The sequence below is a fragment of the Bos taurus genome, chromosome 10 (assembly GCF_002263795.3).
Source record: "Bos taurus isolate L1 Dominette 01449 registration number 42190680 breed Hereford chromosome 10, ARS-UCD2.0, whole genome shotgun sequence".
Taxonomy (NCBI): domain Eukaryota; kingdom Metazoa; phylum Chordata; class Mammalia; order Artiodactyla; family Bovidae; genus Bos; species Bos taurus.
The window spans coordinates 76,950,139-76,978,105 of record NC_037337.1 but is presented as its reverse complement, the minus strand read 5'-3'; the positions used below and the strand labels follow the sequence as shown (position 1 = coordinate 76,978,105).

Sequence of the window (27,967 nt, the reverse complement as noted above, 5' to 3'; positions counted from 1 at the left end):
GCTGTTGGTGGGAATGTAAATTGTGGCAGCAATTGTGGAAAACAGTATGGAGGTTTCTCAAAAAACTAAAGATAGAACTATCAAACTATCATATGACCTAGCAATTCCACTCCTGGGTATATAGCCAAAAGGAACAAAAATACTAATTTGAAAAGATACACGTTCCCTGATGTTTGTAGAAACATTAGGTACAATTGCCAAAGTATGGAGGCAACCTCAGCATCCATCAACAGACGAGTGGCTAAAGAAGATGTGGTAGATATATATACACAAGAGAATGCCACTCAGCCATAAAAAAGAATGATTTGCCATTTGCAACAATATAGATGGATTTGGAGGGTATTGAGCGAAATGAAATAAGTCTGACAGAGAAAGAAATATATTGTATGATATCACATGAGTTTTACAAGTATTTTCTCCCAGTCTGTGGCTTATATTTTCATTTTCTTAACAATATCTTTCAAAGAGCGGACATTTTTATTTCTGATGTCAAATTAACGAGTTCTTTTCTAATACTCGATCTTGTATGGATCATACTTTTGGTGTTGTACCTAAAATATTTTGCTTAACCCAGCATTACAAAGATTTTTCTCCTGTTTTTTTTTCCCTAGAGGTTTCAGGTTTTACATTTAGGTCTATAATCTATATTGAGTTACCCTCAATATGTGTTGTGAGGTAGAGTTTCATTTTATTTTTCATTTGATGTCCAGTTGTTCAACACCATTTGTTGAAAAAGACTGCCCTTTCTCCATTACATTGTTTTGACACCTTTGACAATGATCATTTGCTTATTGATCCTGGACATGTTTTGTTCTGTTTATACTTAAGTATTTCATGGCTTTTGGGGAGTACTTTATTCAATTAAAAAATGTTGAATTAATAAACAGTACCAACCTACCTGTGAATGCTTATCTTGATTCTATAGTCATATGCAAGATGCTAGAATAGCATTGGAAAATTCATGAAAGTCCTTGGTTATGGTCAGGCCAGCAGTGAAGCTGAAAGGTCTGAGTATAACTCTGCTGCTGCTGCTGCTGCTAGGTCGCTTCAGTCGTGTCCGACTCTGTGCGACCCCACAGACGGCAGCCCACCAGGCTCCCCCATCCCTGGGATTCTCCAGGCAGGAACACTGGAGTGGGTTGCCATTTCCTTCTCCAGTGCATGAAAATGAAAAGTGAAAGTGAAGTTGCTCAGTTGTGTCCAACTCTTAGCGACCCCATGGACTGCAGCCCACCAGGCTCCTCCGTCCATGGGATTTTCCAGGCAAGAGTACTGGAGTGGGGTGCCATTGCCTTCTCTGGAGTATAACTCTATAAGGTAGGAAATAGGGCCTCATTCTGCATTTCTCTTGCTAAATTCTTTAACTCTGAATGGTTCCTTTTCCCACCCAGGGTCTGCCTCCTAGCGCAGGTCATACATTGAGTTAAGGCTACACCTCTCAGGGGCTCTCTAGGCAAAGATGGCTTTCCCTGTAGGTATAATGCATAGTTGCCTCCCTCACACAATTTGAATGTGCTGAGTGGCCTGTCCAACCAACCAGTTATCACCTATTTGTCTGGTTTGGCTCTAACATTGTATCTTTTATATCCATCCTTTGAATAAGGTAATCTATTTTCATAAGGTACTTATTAAGATGAGTTTCCTGGGAGAGATACTCTGCCCTTTGGGAAGGTAGATACATCAGTTTCATTCAATTAACATGTACCAATTGAGTCCCTGGGATATGCAAGGCAAAAGTCCCTACCATACTGAAAGCAAAAGGAGAAGAGGGGAGCAGAGGATAGGATGGTTAGACAGCATCACCAACTCAATGAACATAACTTGATCAAACTCCGGGAAATAGTGGAGGACAGGGAGACCTGGCGTGCTGCAGTCCATGGGGTTGCAAAGAGTCAGACACAACTTAGCAACTGAACAACAGCAACAACCATAGGCACAGACTTTCAAGGTGGAAATGGCATCCTTCTGTTTGCGGAGTTTACTGTGATAAGAAATCAGGCTGTCAGAGTCAATTTCGTTTTGAAGTAGGGATGGAAGTAGGTCTAAAGGAGGAATTAGACTTGAGTCATTAGACTCAGTAGAGGAACCTGGTATTAAGGGAGGTTGGGAAAGCTTAGATGCTTGGAGCAGAGTTGAAAGGGAAGGACAGTTACAGAAGGGGCAGAGGGGTAGTGACAGTAGACTCCATCGACTATGAGCTTTTGTTTTTGCTGTGAGAGTGTGTGTATTGAGCAGACTCAAAACTTGATACCGAGAGATACTGCATTTTTTTTTTTTTGTAAATAAGAATACCATGGGGTTATAGGGTACTTTGTAGTTTATACATCATTTTCATATAACTTTATAGTATCTGTACAATAGCTTTATATGGTAAATGATGAGTGTATTGATTAGGGCGTTGTAACTGCTCTAATAAAAAACTGTAAAAGAGAATGTTACTTCTGGCTCACATCATAGATGAGTAAATGAGTATAACTTGTGGGGGAGACTTTGTTCCCCATAGTCATCCAGGAAAGCAGGTTCTTCTCATCTCGGCCCTTTAGTCTAGACCTTGAAGTGGTGTCTCTTGTGCTCATTCGATCACACAGCCACACCTACCCATAGGGATGGCTGGAAGAGGCCTCCAAGCCGCACGTAGAAAGAGCCATTCCGCCATTGTTAGGCCTGATCCTGTGCATGGAAGCACAAGGTATTCCCGTTTTACAGATGGGGAAGCCAAGGTACAGCATGGGTGAGTGACGTTAAGTATAGGAGTTAGGATCTCAACCCGGGTCTGCTGTTTTGATAGAGCAGGCACAGTAATACTAACAGCACCAATAACAGTAATAATATCTAATAATTTGTGAATGTGGGCACATATAAAATGGGGCAGTATATATTGGGTTGGACAAAAAGTTCATTTAGGTTTCTCTATGCTAGTTCATGGAAAACCCGAAGGAACTTTTCAGCCAACCCAATATAATGGTCTTAGTAAATTCCATATTCCCTTCCTCGCCTTGGGCTTTGCTACATAGTCCTACAGACAGCCAAGTCCTTTTCCTGAGGACCGTGGGCAGCAGAGTGACTGCATGAGCCAGCAGTGGGGGCTTCCCCATCAGCAGCACCCAGACAAGAAGGCTGAGTGGATGGATTCCAGGAGCCGAGAGGTGCTCTCCCTGGAGGGTGGGGATCGTGCACAGGAGGGGCAGGCCCTACAGGGCCAGAAGAGGCTGCCCGTGGCTTTGCGGGGAGACAGGAGCCTTGCCAGCAACTTCCTGTTTGTCTCCAGGGGACGGCCCAACTGCGTCAGGCTTGTGCCCTGGGCAAGGATGGGGAGTTCTTCCAGCCAGCTCCCGTTCCCTCGGGAGTCCTTGTGGGCCTGAGCAACATCTAAAAGATTAATTTTAATTGAATTATTTGAAAAGCTCTAATGTGAATGAATACCAAATTGGCACCCATAACTTATATATTATTTATAGGGTCAACTCTTAAAGTAGCTCTCTTTGTTTGGGTAGAAGAGCTGTATGATAGAAACCATTCTGTGACTGACATTTCTGTGACACAAGAAAGAATATCTAAAAGACTTCTCAGCTGAGTGGGGCATGGCATCCCTGTCTAGATGAGTTCTGGGTGAGAGGAGGCTGCTTTCATCAGTGTTTTGGGTGAGGAGATTGAGGTGTGGGTTGAGTCAGAGCTGCTCTGAAAGGTTTCAAGATGGGATCATGGGAGCTGGGCCCTGTTGCCGCTGCCTGCTCTTCTGCCAGCACAGTCCAGCAAAAGAGGAGGTGATGGCAGGATTGTGATGTTGAAACAGCAGGGGCAACAGCGAGAATGTCAGGACCAGCCCGCACCCACAGCAGTCCTGTATGTGCCACGTCCCCAGCCTCTTCACCACCTTGCCCTCCAGATTGGCCGTCCAACAGTATGTCCTCAGCAGTAGCTGTTCTTAGCTCTTTAGGAGCCCTTCTTGGCATTTCTCCCTTCTCACCCATTTGTTCAGCATCTTCTAGCCTCATTTTATGTTCCTGGAGTTACCCTGGGTAGTTGGGATGAAAAGAATGAATAAGACTGTCCCTGGCTTCAAGCCACTTATTTTCTATTGGGAAAGACAGAAAAACAGATTATTCTCCTAGGTCATGGGAAGTGTTCTGATGACAGTGAGGGGAGCCTGGAAGACGTCCCCCCACCTACTGCCACTGCAGGGGACATGCGTGGAGATGGGGAGCTTTCTCAAAAGAAGTGAGGCTGAGATGAGTTCGAACGGATAAGAAATTACTATGAAAAAGAGAGCGTGTGTTTCAGGCTTATGTGTATACATGGGTGCGTGGTCAGCATGTCCAGCTATTTGTGACCCTATGGACGGTAGCCCTCCAGGCTCCTCCCTCCATGGGATTTCCCAGGCAAGAATACTGGAGTGGGTTGCTGTTCCCTTCTCTAGGGGACCTTCGCAACCTAGGGATTGAACCTCCGTCTCCTGAGTCTCCTGCAATGGCAGGCAGATCCTTTACCACTGAGCCACTGTTTCAGGCTTAGGGAAAAGTATATGCAACAAGATATATACATATATATATAGAGAGAGAGAGAGAGAGCGAGAGCGAGAGCGCGCGTGCTGAGGACCTGAATCGAGTTTGTTGTGACTGAACAGTAGGATTGCCGAAGTAGGGAGGGTTGGATAGAATAGTGTTCAGGTAGAGGATAAATCACGAAGGGCTTTGACTATGACTTACTATGAGTTTTAAACTTCCTTCTGAGAGAGAGAGAAACTATTAAAGTATGGAAATGACATCATATTTATATTCCAAGAAGATCTTTCTGACCACAAGGTAGAAGATGGGTCGGGATGGTAGGCAAAGGAGCAAACATGGGTACAGAGAACTCAGCAGGAAACCACTAGACTTGAGATGGCGGTGGTGAGAAGTGGGGGGGCGCGGTGGAGACAGAAGAATGGAGATTTGAGAGACACTGAGGGCCTTGGTTGATAAGATGCTGGGTCCTATCACCCCAGGTTTGAGTTTGGGCCACTGGGATATCGATGGACTGGGACCATGGCTATAAGGACTAATGGTGACAGATTCAACTGGGGATAATGTTGAGTATGAGTGGCCTGTGGTCCTTCAGGTGGATGTTCAGAAGTCAGTTGAAGGTGATAGACGGGAGTTGAGACAGACTGGGAAGCCATTTGCGTGAGATCATTTAGGTCACAGAGGTGCCGGAGATGGTCTAAGAAGAGTGTATAGACAGACGAAGAGTGGAGGGGCCCAGGATAGAGCTCTGGGGAACGTCACCATTCAAGGGACAGTAGGGGAGAAGAAGCCCACAGAGCAGACCAAGGGCAGAGGTTCAGACAGTTAAGAGAGAATGAGGAGCAAGTCCTGGAAGACAGAGGAGGTGATCTCAGGAGACTTGGGGACCACCAAAAGAGCCTAAGCCTCCTGAGGAGTCGAGATAAAGGCCTGAAAAGCATCTGTTGTTTAAAGGTACTAGGAAGGGAGGTGTCCATGAATAGCTTCAAGAACTGATGGGGGAAGCCAGCTTTCAGCGCAATAAGGAGTGAGTTAGGTATGGCATGAGGAGGTTCTCATGAATATATTATAGATAAATACACTGTATCTATTTTTACTTTAGAAGCAGAGGCTTCGTCATACTTCTCAGTTCATCGTCCTCATTTTCTAGTCAGGGTGCCTCTCCTGGTTGGTTGGTTGGTTTCCTTTCATCTCCATTTCCCTAACTCCATCTAGAGACAACTATTTTCACGTATTTAAGAGTTTTCCTTTTGTTTGAATGGCTTCCCTGGTGGCTCAGCTGGTAAAGAATCCACCAGGAATACAGGAGACCTGGGTTTGATGCTTGGGTCGGGAAGAGCCCCTGCAGAAGGGAATGGCTACCCACTCCAGTATTCTTGCCTAGAGAATTCCATGGACTGGTGGGCTACAGTCCATGGGCTTGCAAAGAGTCAGACACGACTGAACGACTAACAGTTTGAAATTATGTCAGTGGTGTGCTATAAATCTCATTCTGTTTATTTTATCCACTATTTTTTAGGATCCTCCATGTGTATATTCATTGCATTTTACTGTCCATCCCCAAGTGATGGACACACAGTTCGTCTTCACCTCCCTGCCACACAGTCAATGCTGTGGTGAACTTCTCTTCATATCTACTCTTTCTTGACCTGTGTGACGATTTCTTCAGTCTGTATGCCCAGGAACAGGGTTGTAGATATGTAAACTGACTGAGAACTACAGAATGGCTGGGCCAGTCCACACTCCCACCAGCAAGCAGTGTGCAAGGTGCCTGCTCTGCACATCACCACCTTGTGTTATCCAGTTTGATAATGTTTGCTTCTGGTGTCTCCTTATTTTAATCAGCATTTCTTGTTAGCTAATGAACTCGAGTATCTCTTTTTAGGGTCTTAGCCTCTTGGATTTCCTCTCCTATAAATCACCTGTTCTTATTCTTGGCAACTTTGTCAAGAAATTTGACTTTGAAAGGGAGAAATGAAAGGATGACAAGGAGGAGTTTTATTTAAGATGAGAAAGACTTGAACGTGTTAAAATGAAGATGGAAGGAAGAAAAAACTAAAGACTCATCTTCCTCCCAGGATGGGAAGGATGGCTACAAGAAAAGATGATGAGGATCTGGCCTCACGAGGGATTAAAAATGAGACTGGGGGAGGGGGTAGAACTGAGGAGGAGGAGTCAGCACACAGATCCGCAGCAGCTTTCCCTGAGCCCACCTGACTGCCCCCTGCACTTGGTGGTCATAGAAGCAGTGTGTGATCCATGGAGCTGAATAGAAGGGGAAAGGTGACCTCCCACAGCCTCTAGGAAAATGCTACATTGTGATTCTAAATGTGTGAAAATAGTATTTGTTTTAAATTGCCAGAAAAGAGGAAAGATGCCTGAATTTCAGCATATGGGTTGCTGGGACAAATAAAGTTGTAGAAACACATGACACAAAGGTGGGAGTACAGGACATGTGGACCCTCTTCTTTGGAGCAGAGTTAGCATAAGAGAGTGTATGCGCTCAACACCAAATGGCATAGAACTCCGGGTTAGAGTGTACGTCAGAGAGTTGCTGAAAACTAGGGAACGGAGGCAAGTCATTGTGAGGAAGGCTGTGCAGGATGGATCAAAGAGGTTGAGTGCAAGCAAATTTGGACCGTTACCCATCTCCTGGTGGGTAACAGTAAAGGCCTGGAGTGAAATGGAAGTTTTAGAACATAAAGGTTTGAGGAATAGGAGACACTTTTACAGAGGCTTAATGACTGGCTGTGATGATGAATCAATATTGTATAAGTGCTCAATCCACGCAAGTGGGCTGTGTGAATGCGCAGTGAATGGATCGGGAATAAGGTGGGATAATGGATCCAGAGTTTGAGTTTAGGTCTTGAGGAGGAGGAGAATATTCACTGAGCACCTCTATGTGCCGAGCACAGTGCTAGGGACTGCAATAGAATAATGGATGAGACAGGCTTGGTTGCTGCCTGCAAGGAACCTATATTCTAGGTGCTGCTGCTGCTGCTGCTAAGTCGCTTCAGTCATGTCTGACTCTGTGCGACCCCATAGATGGCAGCCCACCAGGCTCCCCGTCCCTGGGATTCTCCAGGCAAGAACACTGGAGTGGGTTGCCATTTCCTTTTCCAATGCATGAAAGTGAAAAGTGAAAGTGAAGTCGCTCAGTCGTGTCCGACTCCTAGCGACCCCATGGACTGCAGCCTACCAGGCCCCTCCATCCATGGGATTTTAGAGGCAAAAACAAAGGTAAACTGACAAATACATGAGTGGTTACAGTTATGGTAAGGGCTGTGAAGGGGTCAAGCACAGTGCCCAGACGGGATGACAAAGGACTTAAGTCTGTATGGCGTGCTTGGGGAGGACTCCCACATGGGAATATTCCCCAAGAGGAGGCCTGAGGAGAGAGGAAGAGCCAGACATGCACAATGCTCCAGAAAACGTCCCAAGCCGAGGACATGGTGTGCACAAGAGCCAGAGCTGGGGGAGTGACGATTGAGAAGAGCTGAAAGGAGACTTGCAGGGTGCAGGAAGTGGTGGGGGACTGGGTTGGGGAGTGAGCTTGGAGCAGGAGGAAGAACCCAGACTGTGCTGGGCGCTAGGGCTATAGTAACATAACCTTAGTGTCATGATCACACCTAACATAATTGACTATAATTCCTGGTTATCATCCACAATTCAGATACCCCTGTTTGTCTAAAAATGTGTTTGGGTGTGTTTTGGTGTTGATTCAAGTTCCAAAGTGTGTGATCCATTCACTGTTGCATCTCCTGAGTCCCTTTTGATCCACAGCAGTCCCTACCCTCTGCCTCTTTTTCAGTCTATTTGCTTTAATGCCATTGACTTGTTGAAGAAGTGGAGCCAGTTGTCTGCAAAATGACCCACCTCCTGGTTCTGTCTCTTTGTTTCCTCATGTTGTCATTTAACTTGTCTCTTCAACGTATAATTCCTGTAAATGGAAAACTAGTTCTACAGACTTGATCAGATTGAGATTCAACTTTTTTGGTAAGAATGTCATAGGCCATGATACTCTTCATAATTGCCTCATATCTGGAGACACAGTATCTTATTGTCTTATTCTTAATGATACTAAAACTCATCGCTGAATTCAGGTGTTGGAAACTTGATCTTGTATAATTCTCCATCAACCTGTTATCTAATAGTTTCATTTTTCCTTATCTTTTCCAAATCAGTTGTTTTATGAGAAATATCTCAACTATTGTTGTTCAGTCACTAAGTCATGTCCAACTCTTTGCGACCCCATGGACTGCAACACACCAGGCTTCCCTGTCCTTCACTATCTCCCTGAGTTTCTCAAACTCAAGTCCATTGAGTTAGTGATGCCATCCAACCATCTCATCTTCTGCTGCCCCCTTCTCTTGGCCTCAGTCTTTTCCAGCATCAGGGTCTTTTCCAGTGAGTCAGCTCTTCGCAATTATTTCAACCTATTCTTTTAAAAATTTATATTATTGAAGTATAGTTGATTTCAGTTCAGTTCAGTTCAGTCGCTCGGTCGTGTCCGACTCTTTGCGACCCCACGAATCGCAGCACGCCAGGCCTCCCTGTCCATCACCAACTCCCGGAGTTCACTCAAACTCACGTCCATCGAGTCGGTGATGCCATCCAGCCATCTTATCCTCTGTCGTCCCCTTTTCCTCCTGCCCCCAATCCCTCTCAGCATCAGTCTTTTCAAATAAGTCAGCTCTTCGCATGAGGTGGCCAAAGTATTGGAGTTTCAGCTTTAGCATCATTCCTTCCAAAGAAATCCCAGGGCTGATCTCCTTTAGAATGGACTGGTTGGATCTCCTTGCAGTCCAAGGGACTCTCAAGAGTCTTACAATGTGTTAATTTCTGTTGTACAGCAAAGTGATCCTGTCTTACACGTGTATACATTCTTTTTCATATTCTTTTCCATTGTAGTTTATCACAGGATATTGAATATAGTTCCCTGTGCTAAATCAGTAGGACCTTGTTGTTTATCCATTTTATATATAACAGTTTCCACTGATAATCCCAAACTCACAGTCCATCCCTCCCTCAGCCCCTTAGAAACCACAGTCTGTTCTTCATGTCTGTGAGTCTGTGTCTTTTTTGTAGATAAGTTCATTTGTATCATATTTTAGATTCCATGTGTAAGTGATAGCATATTGTGTTTGTCTTTCTCTTTCTGACTTATTTCACCTGGTATGATAATCTCTAGGTTTATCCATGTTGCTGTTAATACAAGTGGCATTATTTCATTCTTCTTGGTAGCTCAGTAGTATTCCATTGGATATATGTACCACATCGTCTTTATCCATTTAACTATCAATGGACATTTAGGTTATTTCCATGTCTTAGCTGTCGTGAACAGTGCTGCTGTGAACACAGGAGTGCCTGTGTCTTTTTGAATAGTTTTGTCAGGATATATGCCCAGGAGTGGGATTGCTGGATCATATAGCAACTCTATTTTTAGTTTTCTAAGAAACCTCCTTACTGTTTTCCAGTATGAAAATTTACATTCCCAACAGCAGGGTAAGAGGCCTCGCTTTTCTCCACAGCCTCTCTAACATTGACAATATGCAGACTGTTTAATGATGGCCATTCTGGCTGGTGTGAGGGGGTACCTCACTGTAGTTTGATTTGCATTTCTCTAATAATTAGCAAGGTTGAGCATCTTTTCATGTGCCTGTTTGCCATCTGAATGTCTTCTTTGGAGAAATGTCTATTTAGATCTTTTGCCCATTTTTTGATTGGGTGCTTGTTTTTATTGTTGAATTGTATGAGCTTTTTATGTATTTTGAAAATTAAGCCCTTGTTGGTTGCATCATTTGCAAATATTTTCTCCCAGTCTCTAGGCATTTTGATCTATTCTTGACTACTTCAAATATTGAGACCATAGTACCTCCCTGTGCAGTTTTCCTCAGAGAAGAGAGAGGTAACTAGAAAAGTCTTCATGGAAGAACAGAAACTGGTCATTCAGGTTTTTAATTTGATGACTAGAGACTTTGCTTATTTGTGGGGAGGAGGCCAGTGACTATCTTGAAAGAAGTGAGTTGGGAGAGATAAGAAGTAGGACGGGTTATAATAGCTTTCTGTAAATGTAGATATTAAGCCCAAGAATCAGAATAGAAGATAATCTTTAAAAACCATTTAGGGACTTCCCTGGTGGCCCAGTGGTAAAGACTCTGCATTCCCAATGCAGAGGGCCCTAGTTCGATCCCTGGTGGTGGAACTAGATCCCACATGCCACAACTAAAGGTTTTTTTTTGTTGTTTTTTTTTTAATGTGTATTAAGATCACCTCTCCCCTTGCCTTTAATCATTCCCAGTAGACCTTTGCCTCTGTGTTGGATGTGAGGTGCTGATAGGTGGTGTTAAGATAGAGGGTTGATGGGCCAATCCCTGCATCAGAGCTGGGCAGCACCTGTTCCCCAATCAAATCCCTGTAAGAACTGTTGGGGCCAGGATCCCACCCCTCATCCCCCATCCAAGCAGCTGCAGCATGACTGAAGCCAGTTCTTAGTAGGAGATTTTTCCATGATGAAGACGGGCAAGTTGTGACATGTAGGCCTGAAGTCCCTGCCTGTTGATAGAAACTGGAGCAGAAGGGTCTGGGCAAAGCCTTACCAAACAGTAGTGAACCAGAATGGCCAGGATGTTGCAGATGGATGGATATCCTTGATGGTGGCCACCATGGAGAGAAATTTTGAGACTTTAAGAACCCCCAAACCATACCCTGCTAACGATGAACTGGTAGCCAGGCTGGGTTGGGATGGGATCTGTGGAATGTGGGAAAGCAGAGCAAGCTCTAAGGAGAGGCAGCGGCTTGGCCCAGGCACAGATGGTGATGTCCAGATGCAGAAATGGTCACCCACATGTGGTACGCTTGTCTGGGCCTCACTGTCACCCCATGGTCCCAAAACTCCCCTGCTCTGCTGTGCTGGGAGCCGTGGGCTCAGCCTCAGCCATACTGAGACTGAGCCGTAATTTCTAGGTGGAGACGTCTGCTAGACAGATGGAGGTGCCAGACTGGAGCTGGGGGATGGGGAGGCGGCTGGGGGTGGAGATAGATTTAGAGTACTCTGCACTGGGTGTCTCACTGGTTCTCCTGCTGTTTTAGTGAGTGTTTATGTATTTATTCTTTAAGGTATCTGTGAATATGCAGTGAGATTACGATCAAAGGGAATAGAGGAATGTTCTGTTTTGGTAAAAAGCATTGGCAGGAAGGTTCCAGGGAAACTTTAGGATTTAATCTTCTGACCTGGGTTGGCATGGTACCAAAACACATTAAAAGCAGGCTAGAGGTAGCATTAAGGAGCAGGACAAAATAGGAAGCAAGTAAGGGGTCAAATCTTATAGCTAAAGACAAAGAGAGAGAGAATCTAAGATCTCTGCTTTTGGAAGACTGTATTTAAGCTATTGCAATAGCCTGTACCCATGACCCTGCTAAGGAAACACAGCATCAGCCTGTATTTCTTCCATTTCTCATTCCTGGGCTTTGTTACTGCTCACATCTGTGTGGTCCAGGGAAGAAGAGATGGGGTACAGAGAGGAAGAAAAAAGCATCCGTCCTCTTCTGCTCAGATACCATGACAGCCACTTCCTGGGTTCCTACCCACCCCGGGATTAACAGGACATAGCACATGGGGTTGAAATTCCAAGGCCTAACACCTGATCTCAAAAAGCAGATGGTCCCTAGGCACACCAGAAAAGGGTGGAGCTGTGGGTTGCATCAGTGATATTGTGAAATCCATTTCCCAGGCAGGCGCTCGTTATGCAAGCGAGTGTGCTGTGTAATTGCATGAGCTTTTCAGTACAGAGCTGTGGGCAAGTTTTCTAGTGACCCAACCCATCCCACTCAAAGTGTATCCTGGAGTCATGGGGTGACAGAAGCCTACCAGGTGAAGCTGAGCCTCAGACTGTGGTTTTGGAGACAGACTTGCTCAGCTACTTGTCAGGCCGGTAGATGGACAGGGAAAGCGGGTTCTCCTGGACACATACCAGAGAAGACCCTGATGAGGCCCTGGTGGTGGGTCATGAGAAGGACTTCTAGGGGGCTTCAGAGTAAACTAGGGAGTAGATGGACATGGAACTACTTCTTATTTTTTTTTTTCCTGGATTTGCTGGCAGGGAAGTGAGGTGCAGTTTGGGGCCTCTTTTTAGCCATTTAATTGCTGTCTGCCATACTTAGGGCTCAGATGGTAAAGAATCTGCCTGAAGTGTGGGAGACCCAGGTTCAGTCCCTGAGTCAGGAAGATCCCCTGGAGAAGGGAATGACTATCCGCTCCATTATTCTTGTCTGGAGAATTCCATGGACAGAGAAGCCTGGTGAGCCACAGTCCATGGGGTCACAAACAGCTGGACACAACTGAGTAACTAACATATTCATGGAGGGCCAGTCTGGCTGCAGAAATTACCTATATCCTTAAAAACATGACTAAATCGCCTCAGCTCCAACTTCCTCTCCAGTACCAACTTAAATGTCGTTTTCATGGCTCCACATTTGGTTAGGTGTTCCCACCATGTGACCCCAGCATATGCTATTCTTTTCCATCATGGTGGTTTCTTTATTGCCAGGCCTTGCAAGGAAGATTGTAGCGGTTATGGGTGACCCTGGGTTCAATCTGTTTTTAGGCGAGTTTTGCTTTGTTTTCCTGGAATCACCATCTGTAGCTTTCCTTTTTTCTTATTTTCTTCTCCTGCCTCTCACACCCGATTCTCCCCTTGCCACTGAGCACACCAGCCCACCCCTACCTCCTTGGCCCTGGTGGGATGCCATCTGGGCAGGCCACTGGGGTGGGCAAGGCTGGGGAGCCAGAGGAAGAGGGCCTTTCTTTAGTTTCCGAGTCTCTTTGGAGACCTGACCCTCCTAAAGAAAAAAGAAAAAACACCTTGAGTTGTGTATTTAGACACGCACATGTGTTTTTTTACATTCCCGGCAGAGCCGCTGCCTGGCTGCTACCTCCTCTGAGCTCCGGTCGCAGGAGGCAGGGCGGGTTTAAGCAGAATGAATGGCTGTCGAGTGGCTGCTCCTCTGCACCCAGGGCCATCAATCTTGTCATGAATGCCCAGCCTGCTGGTCTGCCCGCTAAGGCTCATCTTTCTGGGGCAGACTTATTTACGGAGCCGCGGCAAAGGTAATCTCACTCCCCAGGCCCCATGGCCGGCCTGGGCCTTGCTCAGCTCAGCCACTCTTAAAAATAGCCAGAGATGAGAAAGAGAGCCAGGGTCCGGTTACCTCCTGCGCGCAGGATCTGATCTCATCTCCCCGCGTGCGTCTGGCAGCTCAGCCCAGCTCAGACGATCAGCCTCTTGGTCCCGCCCCGCTCACAGCTCCGAGCTGCTGGTGATGTCCCGTAAGGGGTCCCTTCTAGCCACCCCTGCCAGGCCAGCTGAGTGGGACATCTCAGCCCTGGAAGCAGCACACTTGACCGTGGAAGATGCCAGGTTTCAGAAGGGACGAGGGTGTTCTGGGTCCCAGGTCTGGAATCACAGGGTGGACCTGGTGGGGTGATGGCTGACTCCCCCATCTTTACCCTCCCCTCCCCCAGCAGCAAACACCTTGGCAAGCTCTGGAAGCTGAGGCATGCCCTCTGGCCCCCTGGGCCATGTTCTTTCCTCACCTGCATCTCTAAAATCCACCTGCCTGCTTGAAGGGGGTACAGCGGCCCCTTCCCAGCCCGGCCTCCTTCCCAGCCAACAGCCGTCATTCCCTAGATGACCTTGGGGAGGCCTCCTCCTAGCAGGCCCTGGTTTCCTCCCTTGCGCAATTAGGGTGGATAACTCTGGCTCCAGTCTTACCTCGAAGGGATGTGGTGGGATTGATTAGTCAGGTGAGGGAAAAAGAGCCTGAAGGGATTCTGTCTGAAAAACTAGGGCCTTGGTGCTGCAGTGATGCTTGGGCTCATTCAGTTCAGTTCAGTTCAGTCGCTCAGTCGTGTCTGACTCTTTTCGACCCCATGAATCGCAGCACACCAGCTTGCTTCATTTCTTCCTCAGGCACGCGTCTGCTTGGGTGGCTGAGCGTGTGTGTGTTGGATGACTGTGTGTGTGCACGCACGCTCCTGGAGGGAGTGGCTTACCTCACAGCTCACTAGTTGTCAACACTTGTCATCTGTCTGCCTCACAGCCTCCCCACCCCCGCCCCCTTTTGTCCTCTTGGATAGGAAGGCTCTGGGCTCCCTGTTCTCTTTTACAGACTTGATCTTGGAGTCTCTTAAGCTCCCTGGGGGGGATGACTGAAGGACAGGTACAGTTTAGGCAGTTAAGACTGAAGGGAAGCCCGTCTTGCTTCAAAAGCCCAGGACATCAGGTCCCAGCCTGGCTGCTCTAGCCTCCCTCTCCCTGACCTTTTCTCCCTGACCTTGCCCTCATCCTCCAGCTACATCATAAGATTGCTAAATTTTGCCATACCCTTTCTCACCATCAGAACTTTGCACCTGCTCTTCATTCCTTTTTTCTGGACTCGTTCCTTTCCATCTTCCCTTTACAGGATGCCTCCAAGCTCCCTCTAGGAATCCGCTTAAACTCTCTTTCCCCTGACACCCAGCGTCCAGCATGTGTCCCTCACGCTACCCTTCTTTCCCAGTTGTGGCACAGCATCACACCGTATTGTATGTGCTTCTTTAATCATCCCGCTTGCTGCCGGGATATAAGCTCCATGAGGACAGGGCCCTTCTGTCTCATTCATAAGGTGCTATGCCTGGCATAGTACCCGCCACCTCGTAGGGAATTGGCGCATATGTGAATTAATCATGAATGAGAGCATAAACGTGATACATGACAGGCGAGTAAGGACCCAGTGCTCCTGCCGCCTGTGTTCACAGCACGGATGAACACACACAGCTCTGTTGTCTGTGGGATCCCCTCGCCACCCCACCCCACCATCATGCTGATGGCCTCAAAGGGACAACAGGCTGGTCTGGCTCCACGGTCTGTCCTGAGATGCAACCAGAGAGCTTGTCGAAGCACCTGGGCACACTTCAGAGAAGGCAAAAGCAAGAGCCAGCTTTCTGACTGCTGGCTGCAGGCCAAGAACTCAGAGGGCTCTCGGGAGCCTCTGGGAGGAGTTAACGTTCCCCAGTGCAGCTTCCGGGCTGGCGCACCAGTGGCATCTCAAAGCTCATGCTTGCCTCTCTCCCCACTGATTCACGTTTGAGTCAGACTCCACCAGCTCCCAGCTTCTCCCTCTCCTGCCCTGTCCCCACCCCCCCTCCAGGTTGGGTCCCCAGGTCATAGGGTAGCGCTGCTCTGCCCAGTTCGTCCCTGCCAGCCTCTGGCTCCCAGGAGAGCCACCCGCCTCTGTGGCCGTAGCAGCGGGTTTGGAGGAAGCAGGCTTGCGTCCGACATCTCCACCTGCTGGCCGTCCTGACCCTTGCTGCCTGCAACCTTCTGTCCCCGCTGGCACTGTCCCTGTTACTGCTCTGCAATATTTTCTACTGGGTGACCCAGTGACCCCTGGTCAGCTGTGGCCGGGCACAGGGCACCATGTGCTGCTCCCACAAGGATCTGCTTCTATTGGCCGCTCCAAATAAGTTTCCCCTGAGACAAAGTCCGAGGGGCTGGGCGCTAACCCTCTGACTGTGTTACTGTCCCCCCACCAGGGACCCTTCCATGAAGACTGAGGCAGGCGTAGCTGCGGACAGCCTGCTGACATGACATCAGCCACGGAGTTTGAAAACGTGGGCAACCAGCCACCGTACAGCCGGATCAATGCCCGCTGGGACGGCCCGGATGATGAGCTGGATAATGACAACAGCTCAGCCAGGCTCTTTGAGAGGTCCCGGATCAAGGCCTTGGCAGGTACTCTTTGGGGCCATGGGGGTTAGGACAGCCTCTCTCCTAATCCCAAGGTTCACTGCCCTTCCGCCTGTGATGAATCCCCTGGGTGTGTTTGGCGTGAGCCCTGGCAGGGAGGCGATGGAGACGTGGCCACGTGGCTCAGAGGTCAGGGCCCCTTGGGACTGAGCACAGGGTAGGCAGCCTCTCGTCCCACGTGCCCTCAACTTTCTTCCAGGCGGGAAGTGGTGCCAGGTGGGCCCTGTCCTCTGCCTCTGCCCTGAATGACCTGTGGCTACAGTCAGAAGTAGAAGAGGTCTGGGCGAAAGAGCCTGTGAGGGGTGGGTCAGCCGGGCAGAGGGGCATGGGCCTCATTCTCTACCTCGATCTCCTGCCTGGTCCTGGATAGGGGAATTCTCATCATCTCCTCTGTGGCCCCAAAAGGAAAAAGGGTGATTTGATAGGAAATGGAGAACAGATAAGATCTTCCCCACACTGCCTCAGAGAGGAGGATTTTCTGGACTAAACCTCTTATACTTAAACTGGAATTAGATTTTTACTTAGCAGGTTCATAATAGATGTGTGTGTGTATGTGAGAGAGAGAGAGAGAGAGGGAGGGACGGAGAGGGAGAGAGAGATCTTCAAATCTCTAGTAGAAATGGCTTCTCTTTCCCCTGCTGGCTGAGAGCTGATTCTTGAGATTTTTTTTTCCCCCACCAATCACTATGACCATTGCCTCTCTGGAGCCTGTCCCAGGGTAGCTGTGTTCTGACCCTAAGTCCTCAACCAATAAAGAAAGCTTAGGTCCTGTGGTGATGGGTGTGTGTGGCTTTATCCCAGGAAAGGGGTGGATTTCTTCACCTGCTCCATCAGGGACTGGCCCAGATCAGAGTTGTTTACCCGTCGTTGGTTGTTCCATCTTCCGCCTGGTACGAAGGGCACAGCCTTTCCCGTAAGCACTCTCTGGGGTGATTCTCCCTCTGCCAGTGCCCATGGCCCTCTCTAAGGTTCCTGGTGGTTCTCTTCCACCTTCTCTCCCCGCATTCAGCTCCCTGGTGCCCAGTTCTCCAGCATCTTGAGGCATGAGCAGGGCCTCTCTGAGACCATGACGACCCCTCATCACAGGAGTGTCCGGGCCTCCCATCCCTGTAAAAGGGATGGTATGTCTCACTCCTTGTGGTGGGGGGGGATCTTTTCAGGTCTCAGCCATCACCCATTTGGTCTTTGCTCTTTGCAGGAAACTCCCTTTCTTCTTCCCTCATTTCCTCCTCGCCACCCCTGACCCCACAAAATCCTTCCTTGGTTTTCCTTGGGAATGTATAACAGCACCAGTCCCTTGCTTTTGCTTATGTAATTTTAACCTCTTTAAATAACCAGGCTTGAAGCCCTTGCCTTTGCCAGTCTGGTTTGACTTTCTCTGTGTCTTGTGCTGGCCAGGTCTGGCTGCAGTGACCCTGAGATACACCTAGGGGGAGAGGGTACCATACTCCATAAAGTTTGTCAAAGGGCAGCTTGAGGGGTGAGGCTGTCTTTTGTGTTTTACAGATAGCCTGTTTTTGAAGAAACCAGGGTAAATTCCATTTTAACAATTATCAGTCATATGCCTACTATATGCAAAGCCGAACCTCTACCCAGACATGAATGTGGATAAGGGGGAGCACAGAACTGGACTCAACATAGTATCTGTCTCTGAGGAGTTTATGATCTATTAGGGAAATAAATGATGTTCATAATTAATTAGCAAGAATAGAATTAGAGAAGAACTATGGGAAAGACACATAATTAAATAGCAATGAGAGAACAAAGCAGAAGACACAGGGAGAATCAAGGACTTGTTTGTGGAAGAGGTGGTCCTTGGGCTGGGGACTGAAGGGTGTGTGTGTGGCTCACAGGACAATGGTCTTAGAGTTGGCTGATATGCATGGCAGCCTGGTCTGATTGATGCGCAGCCTGGGAAACTGGTGGAAGTAAGTTGAGCCAGTTGATCGGGAAAGGGCATCCTTCAGCCTGTGTATTCCTCACTACAAGTGTGCATCTCCTCTATCATAGCATCTGAAAGCCCCCCAGGAGGAGCAGAACCACAGAGTATAGAGTTACATGCCTGGATCTTAGCCATTTAGAACATCTGGATAGCAAGTAAACATGCAAGTTTGGGGTCTATTCAGGGTTTTTTTTTTTTAAACAAATAAAACCCTAACCAGTTAACTGACTTTCCTCTCCTGAGTGTCCACTCTGAGTGATCTGTGGGAGAAGCTAAAGCTTTGAGAAGGTCCAAGGTAGAGTGGCCGAATTGACCATTCTGGTGGGTGGGCGGAGCAGAAGCAAGGAGCAATAGCCTCCCACACCCAGATCCCCACTAGTTTTAACTTCTTAATGTTTTTCTCTTCAGTGCCATCTTTGGGGCTCCCCTGGCAGTCTAGGCAGCTGTCAGCCTCTCCAAAGAGGCTGAGGGAGCTGAAGCTACCTTTGGTCTGCACCATTTCTGCACTCTCCACGGCCACTCCCCCACTCCTAGGTATATTACTGCAAGGAAGGCATGCAGCCCTGTTTTTCTTTTAAGATGGTGGTGATCTGCTTCATAGGTACATGTGGCAGGACTGGAGAGGTTGGCCTGGCCTTTTCCACCTGAGATTGAAGGTCCTGGAGTGAGGAGGAAAATGTCACAAGACCCAGATTCAGGTTCTGGTTCCACCGTTAAGGCTACCACCTTGCAGGACAGTTCAATCAGTCTCCTGTTTTACAAAATGAAGACCGTAGTGTTTTGCCAAGGTTGTTGTGAAGGTCAAGTAAGATAAGGTTTATGAAAGTTTTGTATTAATTAAATCCTTTGATGAATGTTAGTATTTACAGGAAATCTATTTGGGAACAGTATTTTTTTTCCAGCCCAGCGGCTTGTGGGATCTTAGTTTCCCGACCGAGGACTGAACCCAGGCCCTCGACAGTGAAAGTGCAGAGTCCTAACCACCAGGCTGCCAGGGAACTCCCAGGAATAGTAATAGTATCTTTCTGTCCCTTGTCTTCTCCCAACTTCAAATATATGTGATCATCAGTCCAGACAATGTCCCAGTTACCTTGGCCATTCCGGGGCCATTTTCTTCCCTCCTAACCACCACCCTGCTTTGTCTTAGAAGGGTTGGGTCTGAAAAGGAGCCAGGAACCAGTAAAATTAGGCTAATGCTTGTGCCTGGAGCTCTTGGCTTGGTCTCCAGGGACCCAGGGGCCGTGGGGATGAAGCCCCCTGCTGTGCAGCACCTTCTTCCTAGGCATCCAGTCTGGATCCCAGGTGTGTCTCTGCCATTAGCTGGGTGATTAGATGGGTGATGGGAAGACCCGAGAAACCAACAATGACGGGACCTTGTTAGATGCCCTTCTTAGTGTGGCAGTGCCTCCTGATCCCTCTCTACTTAGTGACCCGTGGTTAGAAGACTTGCATTTGGTTAAGTGGACTCTGTCTATTCTGCCTCCTAAGTCATCTTCCTCTGAGCTCCAGAGGAGACAGTCTCTCTCCTGCCTTTCAAATCATTCCCAGCTCTTCTCCTGGAGTCAAAATAAACAAGCCATCTGGTTATTCTGCCTGGAAACCTCCACCTTGGTATACAGATACCTGACTTCTCTCCAGAATGAATTACTCTGCATTTGAAACTGGATCAGCCTGACTAAAGCAAAGGGGGAGGTGGGTAAGAAGATGCTGCAGGAGGCTGCTGGATAGGGATGGATTTGACCTTGGCAATGCAAGGGGAGGATTGGAAGCCTGGTAGGTCCCCGGGCAAATGCTGCTGTCAGCGTTGGCCTCTAAAGCTGGCAGCGCTTCTTGAGGTTCGGTGGCGGGTGAGTCCTGAGGCTTCTTCCCGAACAGGAGGCCATCCTCTGCTTTGATGCCTGCCTCGGGCACCTGCCTACTTGTGGGACTTGCCTTGAAAGACTGGAGGAAGGAAGGCAGCTGGAGAGCCCTAGTTCCCATCCCTCCAAGAGGTTCCAGCCTTTGTGTCTTCCCCTTTGTGTCTCACCTCATCTCCTGTCCTTCATCCTGGGCGCCACCGAGTAAGCACTTGCTGGTCTGGATGAGGGACTGCAGGCTGTGGGGAATTTCTGGCCCGAACGCCCGCCCTCTGTGCCCCCTCTCCTCATCCCAGAGGAGGCCTCTGTGCTGCACACAGCCTTGCACTCGATTGTGTACCCCCGAGATTTGGGTGAGGGCTCTGCCTCGGGGCAGATGTGACCCAGCTAGGGGGGTAGGAGTGGAGGAAAGCAACAGAAAGGTGCCCTGAGAAAAGAAACCCTGTGCCTTATCCTCGCCACATCCCCTGCCTGTCTTGCGCACGCACACTGCTCAGCTTCCCCGCCTCTCAAGTGCCGCCTGCTGTGTAACTTCCAGCTCCTCGGTGTAGAGACATCTGGACGGCGGTGATGCAGACAGCAGACTGGGGCCTCCTGAGGAGGCTGTGGGGAGGGGAGAACCGACGTGGCCTTCCTCCCCTTCTTTGGCCCATTGAACACTTACTAAGGGACAGACTACACAGAGCCTCCCTTTTAAGACCAAGCTCACGAAACTGTGTAGCCCACTCTGCTTTTGCCTCTAAATCAGAATGCAAGTGATGTTGCGAACTAGAGACGGGCCTCCTTCCCGTGTTCTCTCTTTGTTGCCTTCTTGCTAGAAATGAGGTGAGGCCAATGGTGAGGTTGGTCAGGGATGATTCAGAAAACGCCACGGCGCACTGCAGGCTGTGTCCCTGTGCTCTGAAGCATACAGTTGCTCCGCTGGGAACCTGGAACGTCTTTCAGACCCACTGAACCCAGGCCCCCAGGTTAAGGTCTGTGGCCAGCAGGTTTTCCATCGGAGCCTTAGGGGAGTGGTCCTCGGACACAGCAGGCAGTGCTGCTCCCCACCCGCTGGCCTTGACACCCCAGACACTCCCCGGAGATGGTGCTGTGGATTCCTGCCTGATCTTGGTGGCAAAAAGTGATGCTTGGCCTCCCCCCACCTTCCCCTTTCCCCACCTGCCCCAGGATGATGCTGAGCCCAGGTGCCCCAGTTGCCTGAGAAGGGCTTTGTGTCCAGAGGGTGAATGATTTCTTTCAGAAAGCAGGGTTTCACCACGGTTGTGCCAGGAGGGTTCAGCAACTTCTTGGCAGCCTGGTAAGATGACAATTTCAAAAGCAGCTGCTGGAGGCCAAAAGGCATCCATCAGGTGTGCATAGCCCAAGTGTCTCTCTTAAGCTACCTGTGAGAACAAAGATGGTGTCATTAGTGAGAGCTTTTTAAGATGTTTTCTTCTCTGATTTAAAAACGTGGAATGGAGTTCTATTTAGAGACCACACATTGGGAAAATGTTCTATTCACGGAAATATCTTTAATCATCAGCCATCATTTTAATGTACTGTCAGAAGAAAAAAAAAATAATTGGCTCAGCAGCTTTCTCTTGGAGGTCAGCCATTGTGAGTCCCCCTCCTTCCCCTAAGACAAGCCACTGCACAGAGAAGCCTGCCGGTTACCTGTGCAGCCCAACCTACGAGAGAGGCCATCGTGCTGACTGCGCTGTGTGGTCAGGGCAGTTTTCTCCTGCCCAGGGCATACACTTTCTCCCATCATGCCCTCTCAATAAAAGCTGTTCTTCCTCTCTGAGAATGCTTTGCAGAACTGCAGCTCTTCCCCTTCTCTGGGTGACTGCTATCTATCATCATGAAGATGCTTTATCAAATATTAATACACCGAGGTTAATAATGAGACACTGTTCCCTCCCCGTGGGGTGCAGTCTGAGTGAGCCATGTTAATAGCTTCCTCCATCGTTAGGCCATTCCTGTGGACTGTCAGCTTTGTTCCCAAAGGCAGGTCCTGACACCAGGCCTTGCCTGTGCTTCTGGCTCCTGGGAGCAGCCGACACCCCCGCCCCTCTACCCCCACGGGGGCCCCCTGCCTGCTGCTTGGCTGAAGAGGTACCAAGAGTGTCATTTTCAGAGCAACTGAAGCAATTGTTCATTTTCCCTTTATATCTTGTCACAGAGAAAGAATGACAGGGAGGCCGGTAGCTGAGTCTCTGGCAGCATTTTGTCTCTAAACCCTTTGGCCTTCAGACTCTGAAAACTGGATCAACCAGGAAGTCTCATTCTACAGTCTAGTGAGAAAGAAATCGATCAAATAGTCACACATGAGAGAGTAGCCTTGAAACATACACATTACCATAGGTAGAATAGATAGCTCAGTGGGAATTTTCTGTATGGCACAGGGAGCTCAACCCAGTGCTCTGTGACAGCCTGGAGGGGTTGGATGGGAGTGGGAGGTGGGAGGGAGGTTCAGGAGGGAGGGGACACATGTATTATGGCTGATTCATGTTCATGTATGACAGAGACCAACACAACATTGTAAAGCAATTATCTCCCAATTAAAAATTTTAAAAAAAATAGCCACACATGTGTCTTTGTACATGTATACATGTATGTCATGACAAATTAGGATAAATGCTATGAAGACTTACTAGGAATTGTGCATTTATAACATAACCCACAGCTTATAATTTGTCCAAGGATGAGTGGGGGCTTGTTTGAGTAAGAGTGTGGGATGAGTGAGTGGAGATAGGAGGGGTGGGTAAGAACCAAGTCACCAGGGGCCTTCAAAGGCCCTGAGTATCCTCAGGGTCCTGGCAGGAAGCAGCAGGTAACTCATAGTGGTGATGTTTGATGAGGGGATTGCTTGCAAAGGACCGGCAGAATTGAAGCATCAAAGGGTGGGAATTTTCAACAGGAAGAGCTATAGGCTTTCAGGACAGAGACTGTGGCCTTCAGGAAAGGGCCTGACAGACGGACGGTGCTGCTCCCGACCCATCAGCATGCATCCCAACCCAGGGATCTAACCCAGGTCTCCCACATGGCAGGCGTATTCTTTACCTGCTGAGCCACAAGGGAAGCCCAAGAATACTGGAGTGGGTAGCCTATCCCTTCTCAAGCAGATCTTCCCAACCCAGAAACTGAACCAGGGTCTCCTGCATCACAGGTGGATTCTTTACCAACTGAGCTATGAACAAAGTTAGCATGCATCCCAACCCACCACAAATAAGTGATGTGGTTACGTTTAGCTTTGAAAGATCACTCTAACCTCAATGGGGAGAACAGATTGCGGAGAGGCTCCACAAATGTCCAGGAAAGAGAAGGTGGCAGGAAGAGTCAGCTTGGGGGCCACCAGGAGCAGAAAAGCGGTTCGTCCCCTGCCGGGGTCCAGCCTCGGCTGATCCAGGGAGTTCGAAGCGGGGACGGCGTCGGCGAGGGTCAGGATACAGTAGCTTCAATTAGATATTAATTAAAGATATAAAGAGTAATAGAATAAGGATAGCTCAGTAGGAAAATTCAGTGGAGAAAAGAGGCTGAGTAGCTTGGTTTACGCGGGAGACCAATAAAACTGCAAGACAAAAAGCTTGCACCACTTACATAGGCCGCAGGTGTCCTTCCGTTCTCCCGAAGGAGAGGAGACACTGAGGCCTCCCCGGTCAGATCTTAGAAGCCCAGGCATAGTTAGTAAGCTTGGTGGGTTCTGCGCTCCAGATGGAGACTCAGCCAGAGTGAGAGAGAGACATGGGGAGACCAGTATTTCGAGAAACTGATCCCAATTCTTTATTTTCCATGGTCTACTTTTATACACTGAGATGTTATGCAAAAGTCACGCAGGGTCAGCAGTCCTGACTTTTATCAAAGTCAGGTGCTTCATACAAATGTATACAGAGGTCTTAGGGGTGTTACATCATCTTCTGGCCAGGGGGGGCCCGCTGACAATTTACGACCCTCTCCTTGTGACAGCGGTCAGTCAACCAGGACACTTATTTCTCCAGGGGTGATTATTCTTAAAACAGACGCCACCCAAATAAAGTTACATTCCTATAGGGTGAGGGTATAGTGGGTTTTAGTTAAGGAAAGAATTTACTTAGCCTAAGGTCTAACGTGATTTATATCAAAGGTTAATACTTATTTCTTCTATATATTCATTAATGTGTGTAAGGGCAGGGGATGTGGAGACTTAGCAACAAACATTGGTTCAACAAATGAAAAACCCTTCACCAATACAATTTCTAATCAGCCCACTATACTTATAGTTTTCTAACTTCTCTAAAGAACCTGTTTTTAGAGGGTTTAAAGCATCTCGTGCCTCTCACGGTTGGGAGGCTGTGAGCAATCACATGTGGCTGGACGAGCCTGTCAGGCAGGCTAGAGAACCTTCAGAGGAGTTTGTAGGTTAAAACACTCTTGTCACGCCCAAGAGTTTTTATTAACTGGAGCTCTAGGTTAACTCCTTCTCCGAAAGAGGTGGTGGGGGACAGCCCCCCGTAAAGTCAGAGGTGTAGGTGAGAGCACAAAGTAGTAAAGTAGGCAGGCTCTGGTTACGGGGGTAGATGCTCGAGGATTTCCAGGGGGACTCCTGAGGCTCGATCCCGCCTTTGCGTATGTCGAGGCTCCTTCCTCATAACCTTTGCCACGGGTGGAGTACCTCACTCTGGCCCCCAACAGTCCCCACCACATAATTCTGTCCTCCTGTTGCCATCACACTTTCCCCAGTGTGGTGACCTTGGCCAACTTACTTTCCTTCTCCTCTGGGCCTCGGGTTCCTCACCTGTAACATAAGGGGCTTGAACCAGATGTTGTAGGAGGACTTTCCAGCTCAGAACCTGGGGAGAAGCTCCCTGAGGCAGGGCTGACCATGTGTCTTTACCCTGAACCTCGGAGCTTTGACTCCTGGCTTGGGGGAAGGGAATCGACCCTTTTCAGTAAATCATTGGGTTCTCCAGAAATTCTCTCTGTTCATTAAGAGCTAGGCTGAGGCTGAACCCTGGGCCGTCTTTGACTTCTGCGGCCTCGTGTTCTCAGCAAGCGTCCTCTCTCCATGCAGCCACCACCTGCGTGCATGACAGCAGTGCTTGGTGTTTGTACAGCTGCTTCGTGTTCTAGGTGCTTTTTATCCAGATCTCACTGGCCCTTCAACCACTCTGAAGTTGGCAAGGTGTAACTATTGCCCTCTCCTTTCTAGACGAGGGAAGTCCCACAGCAGGAAGGGCCAGGACAAGCCTAGAATCCCAGGCTATTAAGATCAGCCCTCTGCTGTTGAGGCGACAGCACTTGAATGTCCTTCAGGTCTGCATTATCTCCTCCTTGGCACTCCATCTAAGACATCTCTTCCCATGTTTCCTTTCACCACCAGCCTCTTGAGCCTCTTTAATCAAAACCCTGAACTCATTTTTACTTCTGTCTTATAGCCTCCAAATGCTGTCACCTGCCAGGGCCAGCTGCCCCTTGTCCTGTGATGTTGTCCAGATCATCTCCTGTCATTTCATTCCCATAGTTCACATGTCAATGAGGCCTTGGCACATCAGACAGACTTTTGCTGCTGCCTCTGAGCGAGTTTCCTGGGCTCCAGCCTCTCCCTTGTCCAATCCCATTTATGTAGGGTGGTTAGAATCTTGCTCCTCCAGTAAATTTTTAGTGAGGTATCACTTTATCTGGCTCTTCTTTTCCTGGAGGATAAAGTTCAGTTTCTGTAGACTGTCCTTTGACTTCTTTGCTCCGGTAAACTCTTCTCACCCTCATCCCCAAAGCATGCATGCATACACCTTCATGCACATATGCACACACACATATGGGTTTGCAAGTTTTCACCAGAGACCCCTCCTTCCTTCCCTGCCATTCTAGAAGTATTATCATCTTCAAGCCCTGGATCAAAACTAGCCTTCTTCACATGCTGTGTTGTGCTTAGTTGCTCAGTCGTGTCCAATTCTTTGCGATGCCATGGGCTGTAGCCTGCCAGGCTCCTCTGTTCATGGGGATTCTCCAGGCAAAAATACTGGAGTGGGTTACCATGCCCTAATCCAGGGGATCTTCCCGACCCAGATTTCAAACCCAAGTCTCCCACATTGCAGGCAGATTCTTTACCGCCTGAGCCACCAGGGAAGACTGGTGGCTTCATTTCTTCATTTGTTCGCATGAAATATTTTAAATTTAAACTTTTCCTATAATATATAAAAACCCTATTTTATTAAGAAATACGTAAAAATCCTCTTTTATATTTTAAAAATAGAGTGATTTACATCTTTAAACATTTTTATTACATAAGAATATATATTTAGTGTAGAAAAGATTAGAAAAACTGATTAAAAAGAAAGTATAGACATTTGTGAATACCCCATATAGATATTGTAATGTCTTTGGATACATTTTTGTATTTATACATACACATAGACTATGTATATGTATAAATATAAACATCATCTATAATCTTAGACTGTTTTTCACTGAGATATATATTATGAATATCTTTTTATGCCTGTAAATATGCATATTATCATTTTCATGGCTTTATAGCCTTCCTTTGTGTTAATGTACCCAGATCTAGTTAACCAGCATCTTAGTGTTTAACTTTGCTTACTTTTAGAGTCAGTCTTGTGTGCTTTATTCTTGCATTTAAAGGAATCTGTATATATTCAAATATGCATTGGCATATGTAGTAAGCATCTTTAAGTTTTCTCTTAGGATCAACCCTAGTTGGCTTTGAAATCCTTATGGGCAGAAGCACTGTGCCCAAGCTGTTCACAATGCCAGTATGATGAAAGTTGGTTAGCAGAAAGAACAATTCCTCCCCAGACTAAACAGAAGGAGTAGAATTTGTGCAGGATCATTTTTGATGTGTCCCTGAGAGTCTGCCCCATGCTAGGCTTTATAGTGGGTTGGTATCTCTACCACTGGGGTTTGTCACAAGTTCAGATATCCCTCTCTCAGGTTATCTAAGCTCTTGGCTTCCTGGCATGACATGGAGGGAAATCCCTTTGTAAACCTGTGAAAGAAGTAAATGCTTATTTCCAGGCCAGGCTGTTGATCCAAGGCCTCCCTTGGTGCCTTTCCTCCCACTTGCCTTGCTGACCACCTAGCTTTACCCAGAGCTTAAAGCCATGCTCTGGTGAAAATTCAGACTTCCTTAAGAAGGATACATTTTGACTTTTAATCAGTCATTTGTTCTTTGGGATTTGAGTTCTATGTCCCATTTTTCTTTATGACATCTGTTGTTTCTTGTTATAAAAGTTATGTATGTACATTGCAGACATTTTAGTAAACATGGATAAGCAAAACAAAATGTCACCCACAGTCTTAACACCCTGCTATAATATAGCACATCATTAGCTTTTTTCTATGAATCTATGTATATAGGTCTACAATATTATATTGTAGTTTTATATTGTACAGGTAGTTTTATAATCTGAATTTTCCCTTAAAATATATAATAATATCTTTTCTTGCTATTGGAAGTTCTTCCACCTTATTCATGTATATAAATGTGCCAAAATCATTAAATAATCCCCTGTTGAATATTTAGGCTGCTATTCTCTATTTAAAATTTTTTTATTTATTTTCTACTTTTGAGAGCAGATTTCTAACAGAGGTAAGAGAGATACAAGAAACAGTCAAGGAATTTTATAGGAAGCCATAGCAGGAATAAATAGATGGACCATCTTACCTGCCTCCTAAGAAATCTGTTTGCAGGTCAGAAAGCAACAGTTAGAACTGGACATGGAACAACAGACTGGTTCCAAATCGGGAAAGGAGTACGTCAAGGCTGTATATTATCACCCTGCTTATTTAACTTCTATGCAGAGTACCTCATGTGAAAAGCCAAGCTGGATGAAGCACAAGCTGGAATCAAGATTGCCGGGAAAAATATTAATGACCTCAGATACACAGATGACACCA

The 27,967-nt window shown here is 47.5% G+C and overlaps 1 protein-coding gene across 1 annotated transcript in view; it reads left to right on the top strand.

Moving 5' to 3' along the window:
* Positions 1 to 27,967, top strand: part of SPTB (spectrin beta, erythrocytic) — a 131,994-nt gene that overhangs the window by 41,025 nt on the left and 63,002 nt on the right. The window contains exon 2 of the mRNA XM_003586589.6: positions 16,078 to 16,276. Coding sequence (XP_003586637.2) covers positions 16,129 to 16,276 — 148 coding nt within the window. The 5' untranslated portion in view covers positions 16,078 to 16,128. The remainder of the gene's footprint in view (positions 1 to 16,077; positions 16,277 to 27,967) is intronic.